The sequence below is a fragment of the Pinus tabuliformis genome, chromosome 6 (genome assembly GCF_031772625.1).
Source record: "Pinus tabuliformis cultivar Carrire ecotype Pingquan chromosome 6, CPIR1, whole genome shotgun sequence".
In the NCBI taxonomy this organism is placed as follows: domain Eukaryota; kingdom Viridiplantae; phylum Streptophyta; class Pinopsida; order Pinales; family Pinaceae; genus Pinus; species Pinus tabuliformis.
In genome coordinates this window covers 611,750,229-611,766,481 of record NC_142292.1, presented here as the reverse complement: position 1 = coordinate 611,766,481, position 16,253 = coordinate 611,750,229, and the positions used below count along the sequence as shown (strand labels likewise).

Here is a 16,253-nt window from a genome sequence, read left to right as displayed (position 1 = left end):
GTTTAATGAAAAAGATTTTTTATTTTAATTTAATAATTTTCCTGAGCCAAAATAACAATTACATCCATCGTGAGCATGGTGGGCCCGATCAAATTCAATCGCTTAATACCCGTGGGTGGACTGTTGTGGTGTCGCGAGGTGGGCAGGGAGGTCGGGCGAGCGGGCGGGGTGTGAGGGCATGGGGGAGCGGTAGGGGGTGTGGGGGCGGCGGTAGGGGGTGTGGGGCGGCCCAGCGGCTCGCCCGACTGTCGTGGGGTTGGGCCCCTTCCCCCTTAACCCCGTCAATGCCACCTTCATCCCTTCCCATCAAACCCCCCAGAACCCTCACCCCCCCTGGCGCGCTTCCTCGCCAATCCCTCCCTCACGCCCCTCTCTCACCTCCCCGCGCCCCACTAGGTGCCATCACCCCTCCCTCAGCCCCACCGGTGCTCTACCCATCCCCCCCCCACGACCGCCTAACCACAACCCCTAGCCCCCACCTCAACCCCCTCAGGCGCCTCGCGGCACCCCACGTACCCCACCCTCGGGCAGCCCCCCTCCCCCTGCTCAGGCGCCCCCCACCCAAGTGCCCCCTACCCCTCCACACCACACCTCCCATCCCCCGGGTGCACCGCGCCCCGCTCCACCCGACCTCCACTCCCTCTCCGGTGCCCCCCCCCCCCCAAACTGGTCCCCCTTCCCCCACCCGGGTGCGCCCCTCTCCACCCCACCTCCCGCGCGGGCGCCGCGCCGTGCCCCTACCCTACCCTACCTCCCGCCTCGGCACCACCCATTCCACCCTCCCTACCCCCCACCCTGACTGCCCCCACCACAACCTCCCTCCCCCGTCCGTTCCCACCTCCCTCTCTTAGGCGCACCTTGCCCCAACCCCCCTCCCCCGAGCGCGCCTCGCCCACCCTCCCTCGGCCCCGCCACCCAGGCAGCCCGCGCCCTCGCCCGGCAGGTGGCAGGGTGATTCCGAGAATCACCCTGTCGCCTGTCAGGCGAGGGCGCAAGCGGCCCGGGTGGCACTACTGATCCCCTCTCCCCTTTCCTTTTTGTTCTAACGGCGCAAGGTTTGGGATGCCATATCAGGCAAGCCCTCCTCTCTGAGCATCTTAAAGGTTTATCCATTCACAATTCTCCAGCCATTACTCATCAACAGTTCATTGATGACAACATGCTTTTTGGGTACCCCTCTGTTCAGGAAGCCTCCCTTTTTAAATCCCTTTTGAATGACTTCTTTGACGCTTCAAGAATGAGTATAAACATGACCAAATCGTAGATATTCTTTTTTCACGCCCCCCTGTCATACAACATGCTATTTCCCGCATTCTGGGCTTCTCCATAGCCTCCTTACCTTCCAAATACCTTGGATCCCCCCTTATAGACTCTGCCATCAAGCACGCCTCATGGTGTATGCTCCTTGAGAAACTTGAATCTCGTCTCCCTTTATGGACGCACAGAACTCTGAACATAGATAGCAAATTAGTCCTAATCAAGGTTGTGCTACAGGCAATGCCTCTCTACCTTTTCTCAATCCTGGCAACACCTAAATGGGTCCTTAAACAAATAAAAGGACTACAACGCAATTTTCTTTAGGGTGCAACAGGCACAAAATGCAAATGGGCCTTGGCAAAATGGACCACAGCCTGCAAGCCAAAAGAAAAAGGGGTATAGGTCTGCAAGATCCCAGTCACAGCAATGCAATCATGGGCACAAAAATATGGTGGCAATGGCTCTCTGTTCCCAATAAGCCATGGGCAGCCATATGGACAACCAAATATGCCAATCACAGACCAACGGAGGAGCTTATTAGATTCATTCCCACTGAGAGAGGATCACTAATATGGAACGTTGCTAGACAACACTTTTTGCTAATCCAACAACACAGTTTTTGGGAAATAAAAAACGACAGCACTGCTAGGTTCTGGACGGATGCCTGGAACCAACTACCTAAGCTTAACAACATCCTTAGTCTACCTCCTTGCCAAGAGTGGGAGGAGCAACAAAAGGAATCCATCCAGCAATAGTGGACGCCGAAGATAGAACAAGGGTACAGATAATGGAAGCAGATCGACAGGCTGATCAAGAATGCAAATACCTAGACTAAGGAGGTCTTGGAGAGGGAGCTCCAAAATCGATGTATTAGATCTTCAAAAGGCATGGATATATTAAGATGGGGATATACCCCCAGAGGATCCTTCACCACCAAATAGGCTTATAACATTATATGCAAAGATGCAATGCCCCTGGATCCTATCTGGGGCAGAATCTGGTCACTGGGTACTTAGCTCAAAGTCTCTCTCTTCCTCTGGCTTGTTGGGCATCGGAAAATCCTCACTTGCGACAATCTCAGGAAAATAAACTTTCATGGCCCCTCCATGTGTCCCAATTGTAATTCTTAGGAGGAAATGCTCCAACATCTCTTGGACTCTTGCACTCTTGCCAACCAACTATGGGAGAACGCTAGCTTCTGTTGTCAAAAACGATGCAGAGTGTCTGAAGACATTATCACCTCCATTCGTCAATGGCTCCAGAACCCTTATAAAAGCAATCTTCTTAACCAAGTATGGAGATTGATTCCCCACCTCCTCCTCCGAACAATCTGGAAAGAAAGGAACAAGCGCATGTTCAAAGATCAAAGCACTCCTTTAGAAATCATTCGGAGCAACTTTTGTCTCAATCTTAAAGAGACCTTGGTGCTTCAAATCTGGATCCTCGATGATTTCCCACTCTTTCAAATGAGAATGCCATATGGGAGAACTAGAACATTTAACTCCCACAAGGTACTCACAATCTTAGACCTTCAAAAGGCAACAACATCAGAAAGCACTCATGGACCCCCCCTCCAAAGCACACTTTCAAACTCAACTTTGATGGAGCTTCAAAGGGCAACCCCGGTAAAGCAGGATTTGGTGGCATATTCAGAGATCATGAGGGCTCGCCTCTCCTAATATACTTTGGAAACATTGGCTGGGACACTAACAACTCGACTGAACTAGAGGGTCTCTAGCAAGGATTACTCCTTTCCCAGTGACATGGCTTCCAACCCCTGGAGATCGAAGGTGACTCCCTACTCCTCATCAACCTGGTCAATCAACTCCTCAATGGGGCACATGCACATAAAATTTCCAACAGTTGGAGACTCAAAGCCAGATTGGATGCAATACAACAATCGCTTCACACCAATCATGCCATCATATTCAATCATGTTAAACGGGAAGGCAACAAGGTCGTTGATCTACTTGCTAACTTGGGGTTGGAAAATGGGCACACTCTGCTCACTGGAGCTCTAGACATAATTCAGAATCATGATCAAGAACAAGAGTGCAAAATTCTGGTCCAAGGGGACGCAGCTCCCCCGGATGCGGGTGTATAGACAGGATTCAATTCTGATGGGACTGGGGTGGCGCGAGGTGGGTCGAAACCTACCTACCCAGTACAGAATGGATACACAGTTTATGAAAGGAGGCTCTCGGCATTTGGAAAGTGCAGTGTTCATTTGTTTCATGTCAAGCGGCTCTGGTTCTCCCATCCTGTCTGCCGCTCTGTCTAATGTCTTCGCATGCTCCAGCTCATCTCAGACCTTGACTCTATTCATTGCAATGGTAATGGCGGATTCTTCTCGATGCGTGAAGGAGGTTGATACTTTAAGGCTCAGCCATGAGTTTCTTGTGGAGCTGCTTTCGTCGATTCATCCGCATTACTATCCCGCTTCTGGTCTCAGCTATGGTTTCTGTCTGTATAATGTTGGCTCCGTCATCTCTGCTACCTCTTCTAGCTTGAAAGGGGAGGCTACATTGAAGCTTTGCTCTGGTCTTTCTGTGGAGCCGCCTCCGTCAATCCCTTTGGTTTTTCTCTTGGGCCTCTAGCCTTCGCTTTGTCAGTATTTTGATTTTCTCTGGCCCTGTCATTGCTGCTGCTCTGCCTTGCTTTTCTCCCGCTGCTTCTGTCTCCCCAATGCCTCGTCTGCGCCATAGAATGTAGTCCCGCAGGGGCCACCCTCGTCATGTGCCTTCCATCCCTTCCTCCGACTCGCCTTCCCTTTCTAGTGATTTCTCTGTCGGCCACTATCCTCACACCCGAAGTGGGAGAGGGTATCTTCTTGCTTCCAGCCACTATCCTGTGCCTTCTCCCTCGTCTAGCTCCACACTCTTCACCTTCAATTTCTCCCTAAATCTCCCAAGGATTACCGCTCACATTTCGGTGGTCTTCGTTGAGGAAGCACAGGAGGGGGAGTCTAGCTCTCATTAGGAGGGCCGTAGCTCTATCACTGTACCGACTTTGAACCTCCAGATGGGGATTGGCAGCGCGTCTTTACAGGCTCTATATGCTCAAGCTCGCAGCGCTCAAGCGGTGGTGATGGTGCTGGCTGATCCTGGTCCTTCCAATTCTGAAGCCACTCTTGCAGGTGATATGCCTGATACAGGTTGGTGCCGTATAGTTGAAGAGCCCCCAGATGATTAGTTTGCTCACTATTGCCTTGATATCGTGCCATGCGGCCCATACTATTGGGAAAGTTTTTGTTTAGATTGCTATGTGGAATTTATTTAATTTTTGAATTTTTGTAAACTCTACAATATCAAGAAGATCATAACTTGTTCCCCTACGTGGGTTCTGATAACTAGTTCAAGACTGCGCTCCCTGACATGGGGCAGTTTCCTTCTATGCTTATCTTGACAACTATGCCTCTCTTCAGGGCAGTGTTTTTGATTTTGGTCACATTGTAATTTTACTCCCTTTATGTTAATAGATTAATCTTATTAAAAAAAATAAAAAAATAAAAAAATTAATTTATACACCTTCCGTATATATCAACCACATTTACTAATATAAATGTGGTTGTGCCAATTATAACCACAATGTCATGAAAACGGTCTAAAACAAAAAGAAATTGATTGTAACCACAATCGCATGAAAATTGTGCAAAACTAAAACAACTGATTAATAAAATATTATTATAACCACAATGTCATCAAGATAGTCTAAAAGAAAAAGCAATTGATTAATAGAATATTGTTATCAAAACTTTTTGAAATAGTAACCATAATTGCATGAAAATTGTGAATAACAAAAACCAATAATTACTAAAATATTATTATGTGAACCTTCCAAAGTTATGACCATAATTACATTGAAAACTATATATGCTCTAAGAGACTTGTGAAAAATATTCAAGGTACTAAAATTTGCAGTTGTTTCACCAGATTGGTTTTTTGCCCTAAAAAAATCATGCAAATTTTGGCAATATATTATTATGAGAACCTTCCAATGTTATGACCATAATTACATTGAAAACTATATATGCTCTAAGATACTTGTGAAAAATATTCAAGATACTAAAATTTGTAGTTGTCTTACTAGATTTTTTTTTTTTTCCCTAAAAATCATGCAAATTTTGGCAATAATTTAATAAAATCTAGGGATTTTTGTAAATCCAAGTTATGGCTGTGAAATTTCAAGATTTTGGGTGCCCAAGAGGTTTTTGATGGTGCATCCATTTACACATTCTAAAACATGATTCAAACACTATTAGTACAAGATTTTTTGAAATTTTTTTGTTCAAATTCTAATCATTTTTAAGTGTTCAGACAAATCCTCAGCCTCAATAAACCACACCCTAAAACTTATTCAAGATACTAATAGCGAAAATGAAAAGAGATTCAACTAAAAAGTATAATGGAAATGAAAAAGGGTGATTAGTTAACATATATGGCCTACATTGGAAGACGCTCGCATCTTCTATTGACGACAAAAGAAAATTCAGTGCACCTGATGAAACCTAGTTAAAATGCGAGTGCGGATGCTCAATTACGAAACCACTAATGAATATTTTGTTTAAAAAATTATTAGAATTATTTTTTCCTTCTGTGTTATTGACAAATAATCGAATTGATTCATTTGTGTATACAAATTTAATAATTTGTTTAATTCAATAATCATTATTGAGTTGATTAATTAATTATAAAATTTTTAGTTCTCGATTAGTTTTTTTTCAGAAAGAAAAACAATATATTATATTGAGTAAATATATACATCATATTCTGTGATAACAGAGAGAAGATCTCCAGTCATAGGTGACTAAACTGATGAAAAACCAAATATGTCAAATTATGACAAATAGCTGATAGACCTATAAAGTAGGAACATAGAGCAGCATATAGAAACATATGAAATATATATCATCAGCTTTTCCTATTGTTGATAGACCTATAAAGCAAGAACATAGAGCAACATATAGAAATATATGAAACATATATCATCAGTATTGCCTGAGTGTGCTACTGATATGCAATGATGACAAAATGAAACCAAAAAGAGCAGATGAAGAGGAACCCTTAGCCTCAAAGCAGAAGTTAGAGGATCCCATAGCCTCCTGCTGGAACAGCCACCTGGAGCAGACAAAGAAAGAACTTGGAAACCCCCAAAAATGAAGCTCTTTGCGCCCTACCAAACTCCAGCCTTTGACCAATCATCCAATGGATTGATAGAAAGCGAAGAGCCTACACAGAACAGACTTGAAGGGGATGTTTGAATCTTCAAAAAATTTTGAATTCCTCCACTTCCAAACACACCATATTGTGATTGGAAGGATTGGACGCTTTCTTTCTTCTTGTCTTCCCCACCAAGCAAAAGCTGCATTAACAGAAATGAAATTGAGATGAGGAAAAGAAAAAGAAGAAGCCAGTTCATACCAGATTTGTTGGGCTACCACGCATTTGAAGAACATATGATAGTTTGTCTCCTCCTCTGCATTGCATAACAGACATCTGCTGGGACCATGCCAAGATCTCTTCCTCAAGTTTTCCCATGTTAAATTCTTATTGTAAAAAACTAACCATGAGAAGATGATCACTTTGAGGGGACAGCCAAGTTTCCACCAATATACGGAAAGATCTGTCTTGCAGGCATAATTTTTTTGGAGACGAGATCAGAATAGATGTCTTTAACTATCGCAATAGAATGAGAGTGAGATAAGGACCACACCACATGATCGTCTTTTTCGGCACGTTTCAAGCCACCTTCAACAAGAGAATTCTTCAAGTTATCCCAGAGAGAAAGCAAGGCCTGAGGAAGGCCAAAGTCAGTTGCATCTTTCAATGAAGGTGAAAAACCTCTCCATTCCTCAATAATCCTGTCCCAAGTAAAAATACCCATTCTATGAAGAAAACAGAGAAGAGGAGCCGGAACCTGTAGATTACCCCTAAAGCCAGCAATTGGGTCAATGCCAATGAAGATTTTCCTACCAGAAAAGATCTTCCATTTTAGATTATTAAAGAAATATTTCTGAATTTTCCTGAAGCTGAGCCAAATTGCAGACCCCTGTTTTATTCCAATGGAGCCAAACCTAAACCAGTACTCCAAGCGTCTTCCTTTTTGATACTTGTGGCGAATGATTTCACTCCAAGGATTTGTGCCAAAAATACCTCTCCATAAGGATTTACAGACTAGAGCTTTTCCGCAAATCCTTACATCCATTAGACCCCAGCCCCCGAACTTTTTTGGCAAATTTAAGTGATTTAGTTTAGACAGATGGATCTTACCTCTTTCTGCTTTGGCCCCCCAAATAAAGTTGGATGAAATCCTGTTCATGGCCTGGATAATACTGACCAAGAGCAAATACAGGTGTGCCCAGTATACTGACATTTGCATCAAGACTGTTTGAGTAAGGACTACTCTACCTCCCAATGATAAGGATCTGTATTCCCACGACGAAACCTTACTAAAAAATCTTTCAACAAGCCATCTCCAATCTCTCTTTGAATAAGCCTTAGCTTTAAGGAGGAAACCCAGATACTTAATACCTTCGGACAATGGTCTTGTATCAATTCCAAAGAGCTGGGAGATCCATAAGGACGTGTCCTCGTCAGTTCCATTATGATACAAGATCGATTTGGCCTTATTGATAACCAACCCTGTGGCCCTTTGGAAACGGTCAAGAATATTCTTAATACACATCAAGGAGGCTTTGGACATCACTGCAAATAATAACACGTCATCAACAAACAGGTTATGAGAGATATATATTTGCTTACATATCTTTACCGGAGCATAGGCTTTTTCTTCCACTGCGCGGTTGATGTGCAGACTCAATGCATTCATGGCCAATATGAAGAGGAGAGGCGAGAGTGGACAGCCCTGTCGAAGGCCTCGTTCTGCCCGAAAGAAAGATGAGGGAATGCCATTAACAATAACTGCATAGTTTACATTTTCGATACATGCCATTATCCATCTAATGGGGCCGGGATTCATACCAATTTTCACCAAGAGACATTGCAGATATCCCGAGTCCAATACATCGTATGCTTTCTGTAGATCAATTTTCATGATAGCCGCATCAATGCTCGATTAGTTATATAATTTTTTTTTTTTTTTTTTTTTTAAATTTAGCAATAAATTTAAAATCTTTTTTGATTTAATTAAATTTAAGATTGATTAATTATACAAATCTTAGTTTCCTATTTAAATATTTAATTTAACAATAAATTTAAAATGTTTGCCAGTTTAACTAGTTTTAAAACCTATTTAAATTTTCTTATTAAATTATTTAAAATTTTTTATTTAAATATAAACTACATGACAACTCAATCAAGTTTAAAGCATTTAAAGTGAAATTGTGACTTTATTTTCTGTGTTTAAAAATTAATAAGTTTTTCCAGTATTTATTAGTTATATATGTAATGAGATTTACAGTTTTATATAGGTAAGGATCTCGACAACTTTAATTTATAGATAATTTTTTAACAGATTGATATATATTAATATTATTATATTTAAAAAATTGTAATTTAATAAAATAAAGTTAAGTTTAACCAAATTAGATAATATTTTCATAGTTAATATGTTAGATTAATTAATGCTCTATTTTTATATTAATTAATGTGCTATTTTTATATGATAAAAGGGTTTTTACGATAGGTTATATTAATTAATATGATATTTTTATATAATAAAAGAGTTTTTACGATTTAATTAATATGCCATTTTTATATAATAAAAGAGTTCTACGATTTAGTGGACAGGAGAATTTTTTAATTTTGTTTTATTATTTATAAGTTAATATTCACATATTTTTGAGAAATACTATTTATTCATGAATCTATAAATTTTCAAAAGAAAATTATATAAGGAAAAATATTTGTTTGTTTTAAAGTGTTTTTTAAGGCGTAGTATAAAGTTTTTTTTGGGTTAATATCTATATATTTTTGAACAATATTATTTAAATAAAGTATTTCAATGTTCATAAATTAAATTGAATAATTTTTTTTTAATGAAATTTTGCATTTTAAAGAGATTTAAATAAATATTTATAAATATATAATAAATTCCAAATTAAAATGCACTCATATAAAATAATTATATATATATATATATATATATATATATATATATATATATATATATATATATAGATATATAGATATATATATTTCATCTTATTATTATAAATTTATTAATTTTTACTTTAATATTCTCAATTTTTTATTTTTCTATTAATTTTAATATATGTTTAAAATAAATATTGTTAATTAAAATTATATATTTGAGATAATGTCATTGTCAAATGGGATTATTTTGGGTGATTAGATGGAATGGTTAATTGATTATTGGGTTAGATTTTCTTTTGAACTTTTTATTTAAAAAATTATAGAAAAAGATAGTATTTAATGTTTTAAAACATTTTCTCATTCAAGTTTTAAAATAAACATAAATAAAAAAATATTAACATATTGCACACTTGTAACAAAAAGTTATTTATATTTAAACTAAGTAAGAGTAGCTACTATGTAGCTCTTATTATCTTTCAAAATTCAGTGATTAAACTAAGAAGCAGGTAATGCTAGCTATGTGGCCTTCTCTATATCCTGGAACCAGGAAGGGTTTTACATAGGTTGATTCTAATTCATGTAATGTATCGAATATTTATTTATATATCATAAATAAAAACTAAATATATTAAATTTCTAGGATGTGTTTATGGAGCTTCATGTTCAAAATCCATGATAACTATGATATAATGTTTCTCTGGGAATAGACACCTTAAATTAAAATTGATTTAACCATTTTTTGTACAAAAGAAAATGTCTATTTTTTTGGTCAAGTTCATATAAAAATCCAGGTTTGGGGATTCTTAAGATAACTCCCACACAAAATTTCTTTAACTAATTATGATAAAGTCCCACCTTAAATCATGTTCAACATAAGAAGTTATTGTCTATTTTGTTTTTTAGGAATGACCATCCTTGACATAAATACTTCTTAACTACAATTAAATTACATGGTCACTCGTTATAGTGGTACCCGAGTGGTACAAAGGCAATTGTAAGTACTTCTGGAAAGATGAGAAAGAAAGAAAGAAAGAAATTTTTTTAACGTCCACAAGGCTAATGATAGTTTATGGGACATATTTATTTTCATATGGATCTTGTATTCACCCATTTTCCTATGATTCCTCACAATAAAGGCTCACAACTTCTAGACAAACCCCTTGCTGAATAGATTACCCTAAGCGCTCGTTGTGAGAATATTTGCATAACTTTCCTTGTTGTCCTTGAATGCCTCACATTCTAAAATGAAATGTTTTTTTGCTTCCACCTTTTTGGAAGAGAAAAGAATACATACTCTTTCCTCCCACATTCTTTTGGCATTTTCCATCTCCCTATTTCACAACAAAGTTGATGAGTATTTTCTTTCTCAATTGGTCTACTCCTATATTGATACAAAATAATATTACAGAGAGGCCGAGGCCATAAAGTTCTACCCATGGAGTTGGAATTCTTACAAAAGACTCTTACCATGCCAAACATAGAACCTACATAATGACTTGCATCAGGAATTTCTATCTTGGAGAGCATGAGATTCCAAAACTTGACAATGACCTTACCAAGATTGATCCAAACTGCAACTAGAAATTGACCCATACAGTAACCAAGATAGACTAGCGCGCAACTAGTACTTGGACAAGTTCCACCATAAACATAAACGTTAACAGACACCAGCATATAAGAAAAACACTGCCTCCTAGTAGAGACCAACAGGTAGAAATGACTGAGACCGGGATCAGCGAAATTACAAGCATCTTTCTTTGCCAACTGACCAAAAATAAGACTATAGGTGCAGACAAGATCAATCATCTTCCAAGGTTGATGGTTGTTCTTCGACAATTCTGCACCCAAAATGATCTAAATCTTTTGAATTAAAATGATGAGCAACAGAGCTTGAAGGGTCACCTCCCGCGGGCGCGCTGGGGCTAGCATCTGCATTTATCTGCATAGTGTGCAAACCACTTAAGTCTTGGCACTAGTTGACGTCCTGATTAACCATTCTCTGTTGCAGGGGAGCCATAGGAGTAACCTCCCTCGAGCTGCCCGCTGCCTCACACATTTCGACAGAGACTGAAACAATAAAAGATGAATTTCCCAGTGAGCAAGGAATGAAAAAATGGGCAATTTGTGTATGAGAGTGATGCGAGCAAACTTCAGCTGTTGTTCGCCCCCTTCCTCTGCCTCTGCTACTTCTGGTAGCTGGGTATCTGTAGCAACAGAACACCGAAGCGTCCGAGGAAGGTTCCGAGGTGGTCGAAGATGACTGGCGGGAGCCACGACCATGATAACTGCCCCGTCTGCATCCCATTCTGGGTCGTTCCCTTGGCATTTTGCAACGAGCTGGACCGGCAAGCACAGAGGGAATGACAGGTGAGCGCTTGAGGAGCAAGCCCACCGCGTAAGGAGACTGAGCACACTAATTCAGAGCTGATGGCCAGCGGAGGTAGGAGTTGGCGGAAGAGGTGCAGCAGGGAGATGCAACCTTGCTAAGTCTGAAGACGCGCGGAGGAGATGCCTAGTGGGTGAATAACCCAAGTGCCATTGCAAATAACGTTAACTCTGGGAGGGGCAGCATTAAAACTGCCATTAATTGGTATGTGCTAGACCATGTTGCCCACCTGCTACTGTAACATTTGGCACTTGTGGATGGCCACGCGCCCACCCTCCACGTCGGGTTCGTACCTCTGAGCCAGCTATTCACCCGCATCCGGGGAACAAAGTCGATGAGTATTATTCCTTAGCTAAGCAACAAGAATTTTAGCTCTCCAAGAAATATTGGCCCTTGTCTACGCTTTTTGTTGATGATTATGAGTGGGATCAAACTCCTCAACATAGTATTTTTTCTTTCTCCCTAGCTCGTTATCCCAAGTACGCTTGTGGAACTTATCCATAAATTGTGATTTTATATTGTTTTAAATATATTTTTAATTATAAATAAATATAATTTAAAAACATCTTCTCTTATCTAGTGAAATTGTAATTTTATGTTTTTTTAAATGTTTTTATTTATTTATTATTATTATTATTTATAAATAAATTCAACTCACTTATAACATTAAAATTGTGTAAATTTAATAAATACAATTATTAAAAAAAATAAAACTAAAAGGTAGAACATCTAAAGAATAACATTTTGGTTTAGATCCATTTTAACCACAGATTCGTACGATCCATTCTCTTGACATGCAAACCTATTTTAGAGTGCAAAAATTGAAAAAAAAAATATGCACCTCAAGTGATTTAATCCTCTTCAAAATGGATCTATACTAGTTCTATATATGCATATAGCATGTGAAAATTTTCATTTTTAAAAATATATTTTTGAATGCATAAATAGATACAATACCTTGAAAATTTACTTGGATAATTGGATTGTGTAAACTACACCACATAAATTTGCAATTCCAACAAATCTTTGCTAAACAAAATTTAAATTTAAATTTAAAATTGGAATTAATAGTTCTAGGAAAATGGCTAATTAATTTAAAATTAAAAAAAAAGAGAACTAAAATTCTAAAAAAAAACCCTTCTTTACGTTGATTGCAAAATATCCTCAAATCTGAAGGTCACTTTAATCTCATTATCAACACACTTACTTTGTCATTTCCTCTGTGCAATTACATTTTTTGTACCCACCGGGACTTATGGTAATGTTTCTCCTCATTACCCTGCATGTTATAGCTTGGATATAATATGTTTATAAGATTTTAACACAATAATATGATTAGAAAAAAAATGATTTACCTAAATAATTTACACAGCATATTCAATTCATTAAATATATCTTTGCACCTTTAAAAACACTTGCTAAATTGCATTATCTAATAAAATATTAATTAAAATAAAATTAACCCTCATATTATTCAATAAAATATTAAAATCTTTTAAAGTTATAACCACAAAATCCGGTAAAACCAAAGCAATTGATTAATAAAATATTATTATAACCACAATGTCATGAAGACGGTCTAAAACGAAAAGCAATTGATTAATAAAATATTGTTGTCAAAACTTTTCGAAGTAATAACCACAATTGCATGAGAACTGTACATAAAAGAATTCGAAAGTGTTGACCATAATTACACTGAAAACTATAAATGCTCCAAGATTCTTGTGAAAAGTATTCAAGATACTAAAAAATAATTCAAGATATTAAGAGCGAAAGAGATTCAACTAAAAAGTACGATAGAGATGAACAGGGGACATTAGCCGACAGATGTGGACTACATTCAGTGCACCTGAGGAACTCTACCTAGAACAAATTCAGTGCACCTAAGGAACTCTACTTAGAAAGCGAGTCCGCGTGCCGAATTTCGAAACCACTAAGAACATTTTGTTTAACGAATGCACTAGGAAAGCTGGCTGGATATTAAAGTCTTAAAAGCACTTTTAAACGTAGGGAGGAAATGTGTGCGTGCCGCAGTAGGAAACCAGTATTTAATATTTTGATTAGACAACTGAATTTCTAAAGCCGGCGGGAAATTAAAAAGTCTCAAAGGGCATTTACAAATGTAGGGACGAAATACGTTTGCAGAGGGGAGAATCAATCAAAACCATCGTACCCAATGGCCCTTTGTGTTTGTTTATTTGATACAGGGCAAATAAGTCAGTTTTTGCGCAATCGTGTCCTCTTACACCAAGTAATATCAAGTCAAGATAATCTCACGCTGTTACACACACAAGTGAAAAGAAAAAGTAGGTATAAATATCCTCCCATGCTCTGGTATGCTCACACCTGCAATAAGCAAAAGATATAATCCACCCCCTGGCTGCGAGGGATTGCTTTCTTCTCTCTCATTGCGCTAGAATGATGAATTACTTCGTACGCTTGGGGGTTGGCATTTTAGGTCAGTAATATCTACCATATTCTTATTTTGAATATCTAAGCTTGATTAAATTTAGATGGTTTTACTTTTATTTAGCTCGTTCTATTTTTATTTTGTAAGCTTTATTATTAATTATGGTTTTTTAGAGTTTTGATATTTGGAATAGATTTGCAAATTTTATTTTTATTTATATTTAGCTAGTCCCATCACTAATTTTGGTTTTTAAAGTTTTAATACTTGGAATAAAATAATTTTATTTATGTTTAAATTTCTAAAAAATTCACCCTAGACCAATAGTATTAGAAAAATACCAACAATATGAAAACAAATCTCACTTTTCTCTTAAAAATTAAAGAATAGAAATATAAATATGAAACTGAAAATTTATCCTCATTTCATTGATATGTGATGAACTTCATAGTAGGTATGTCAATTGATTTATTTGGCATGGCATTGCAGGAAGTGCATTTGCCTTGCTTATGTATGGTGCAGCAATGTAAGTATCAGCTCAAACTTATCATATTGTCCTTATTAATAAACTTCACAACGACTAGTCGTAATATTAGGCTTGATTTGAACATTTTATTTTATGGTTTTCGTCGTTCTGAATATAATGTATAACGTTAATATATTATTTTGTTATATTGGTCTAACAGTACAACGTTCAGGAGGGTAATAGAAAAGAGAACCACTGACGGTTTCTCAGGACTGCCATATGCAATAGCGCTGTTCAACTGCCTTGTGTACACGTTATATGGGTCGCCTTTAATCAGCAATGGGTGGGATAATGTTGTTGTTATGGTTGTCAACAGCATTGGCCTTCTGCTACAGTGCTGTTTTGTTTGCATCTATCTCACTTTCGCTACACCCAAAAGCAAGGTATTATTTGAGCATGTTTTTCATTAAATATTATTGCAATGGTTTAAATAAAATTTTGATGATGTGATTTCTTCTTTAAGTTTTTATTTTTTATTATTAATTTGAGTTAATTTATTTATCATATATTATAATTCAAAAAAAAATTATGCCATATAGATAAATTAGTGGAAAACATCTGTAAAATGTTTTGAGTGAAAATTTTCCTTATCAAAAACAAATAAAAATTTTAAATAAAATTTCAGTTGTTACTACTAATGAGTAAAGCATCCACACCAAACCTTTCATACACATCTACAATTCTTTCAAAAAACTACAACATATCTTACGAACTCAAATTATAAAACTTTACACACAAATTTATTTATTTATTATTTTAATATTTTAATTTCCCTACAATATTATAGTATTAGTTATCCGTCATTTAATTTATATAATTATACTAATTTATTATATTAAAAATTACACGCGTTCAAATTTTCCAATAAATTTTTTAAAAACCTAAAAATTCACATACATGTCTGTGTGCAGAGGAATATGGGGACGGTGGTTGCTGGCGTGTTGGTGGTGTTTGGCACTATTGCAATAATTTCCTTTTGTGTTGTTCATGATAACAAGCATAGGAAGGTGCTTGTAGGAACTGTAGGATTGATGGCCACTATTATTCTCTACGCTTCTCCACTATCAGTAATTGTAAGCACATGTTCCATTAATTCTGATAATTCCGTAATTCGTTACATAGCTGTGGAACAAAAAAATCTCCAAATGTTCAACGGAGTGGATTTGAACATCTTCAATTATTGTTTGTTACATTGATCATCTCTGATGTTAATAATTTTATACAGAAACGGGTCATTCAAACAAAGAGTGCGAAATTCATGCCGAGTTTCTATTTCTCGCTGTTTGCTTTTCTGGGAAGCCTGCTGTGGTTGGTTTATGGCGCTCTGAGCAGGGACGTAGTCATCATGGTAATATCTGGTTCTTTGCTTTTATGTGAAAATCATTCCAAAATCATGTATATGTAATGATTAAAGTTCTGGAAATTTTGGTTATATTTAAAAAAAAATTGGTTGTAAATTCAATTAAAAAATATCAAACTTTATAATTTTAAGTGTTTTAGAAATTTTTAATGGTACTAATCTATTTCTACTATAAAAATATGATTTAAATATCACATCTACAAATTTTTTTGAATTTCTTTAGCCCAAATTCTAACCACTCTTAACGATATACACAATTCCTA

At 37.3% G+C, this 16,253-nt stretch overlaps 1 protein-coding gene across 1 annotated transcript; it reads left to right on the top strand.

Moving 5' to 3' along the window:
- The first annotated feature begins 4,278 nt into the window (after positions 1-4,278).
- LOC149260059 (bidirectional sugar transporter SWEET3-like) lies at positions 4,279-16,035 on the top strand. The gene is made up of 5 exons (XM_089456388.1): positions 4,279-4,411; positions 14,594-14,630; positions 14,791-15,013; positions 15,542-15,703; positions 15,856-16,035. Exons 1-5 carry the CDS (start codon positions 4,279-4,281, stop codon positions 16,033-16,035), a joined length of 735 nt encoding a protein of 244 aa, XP_089312514.1.
- The last annotated feature ends 218 nt before the right edge of the window (positions 16,036-16,253 follow it).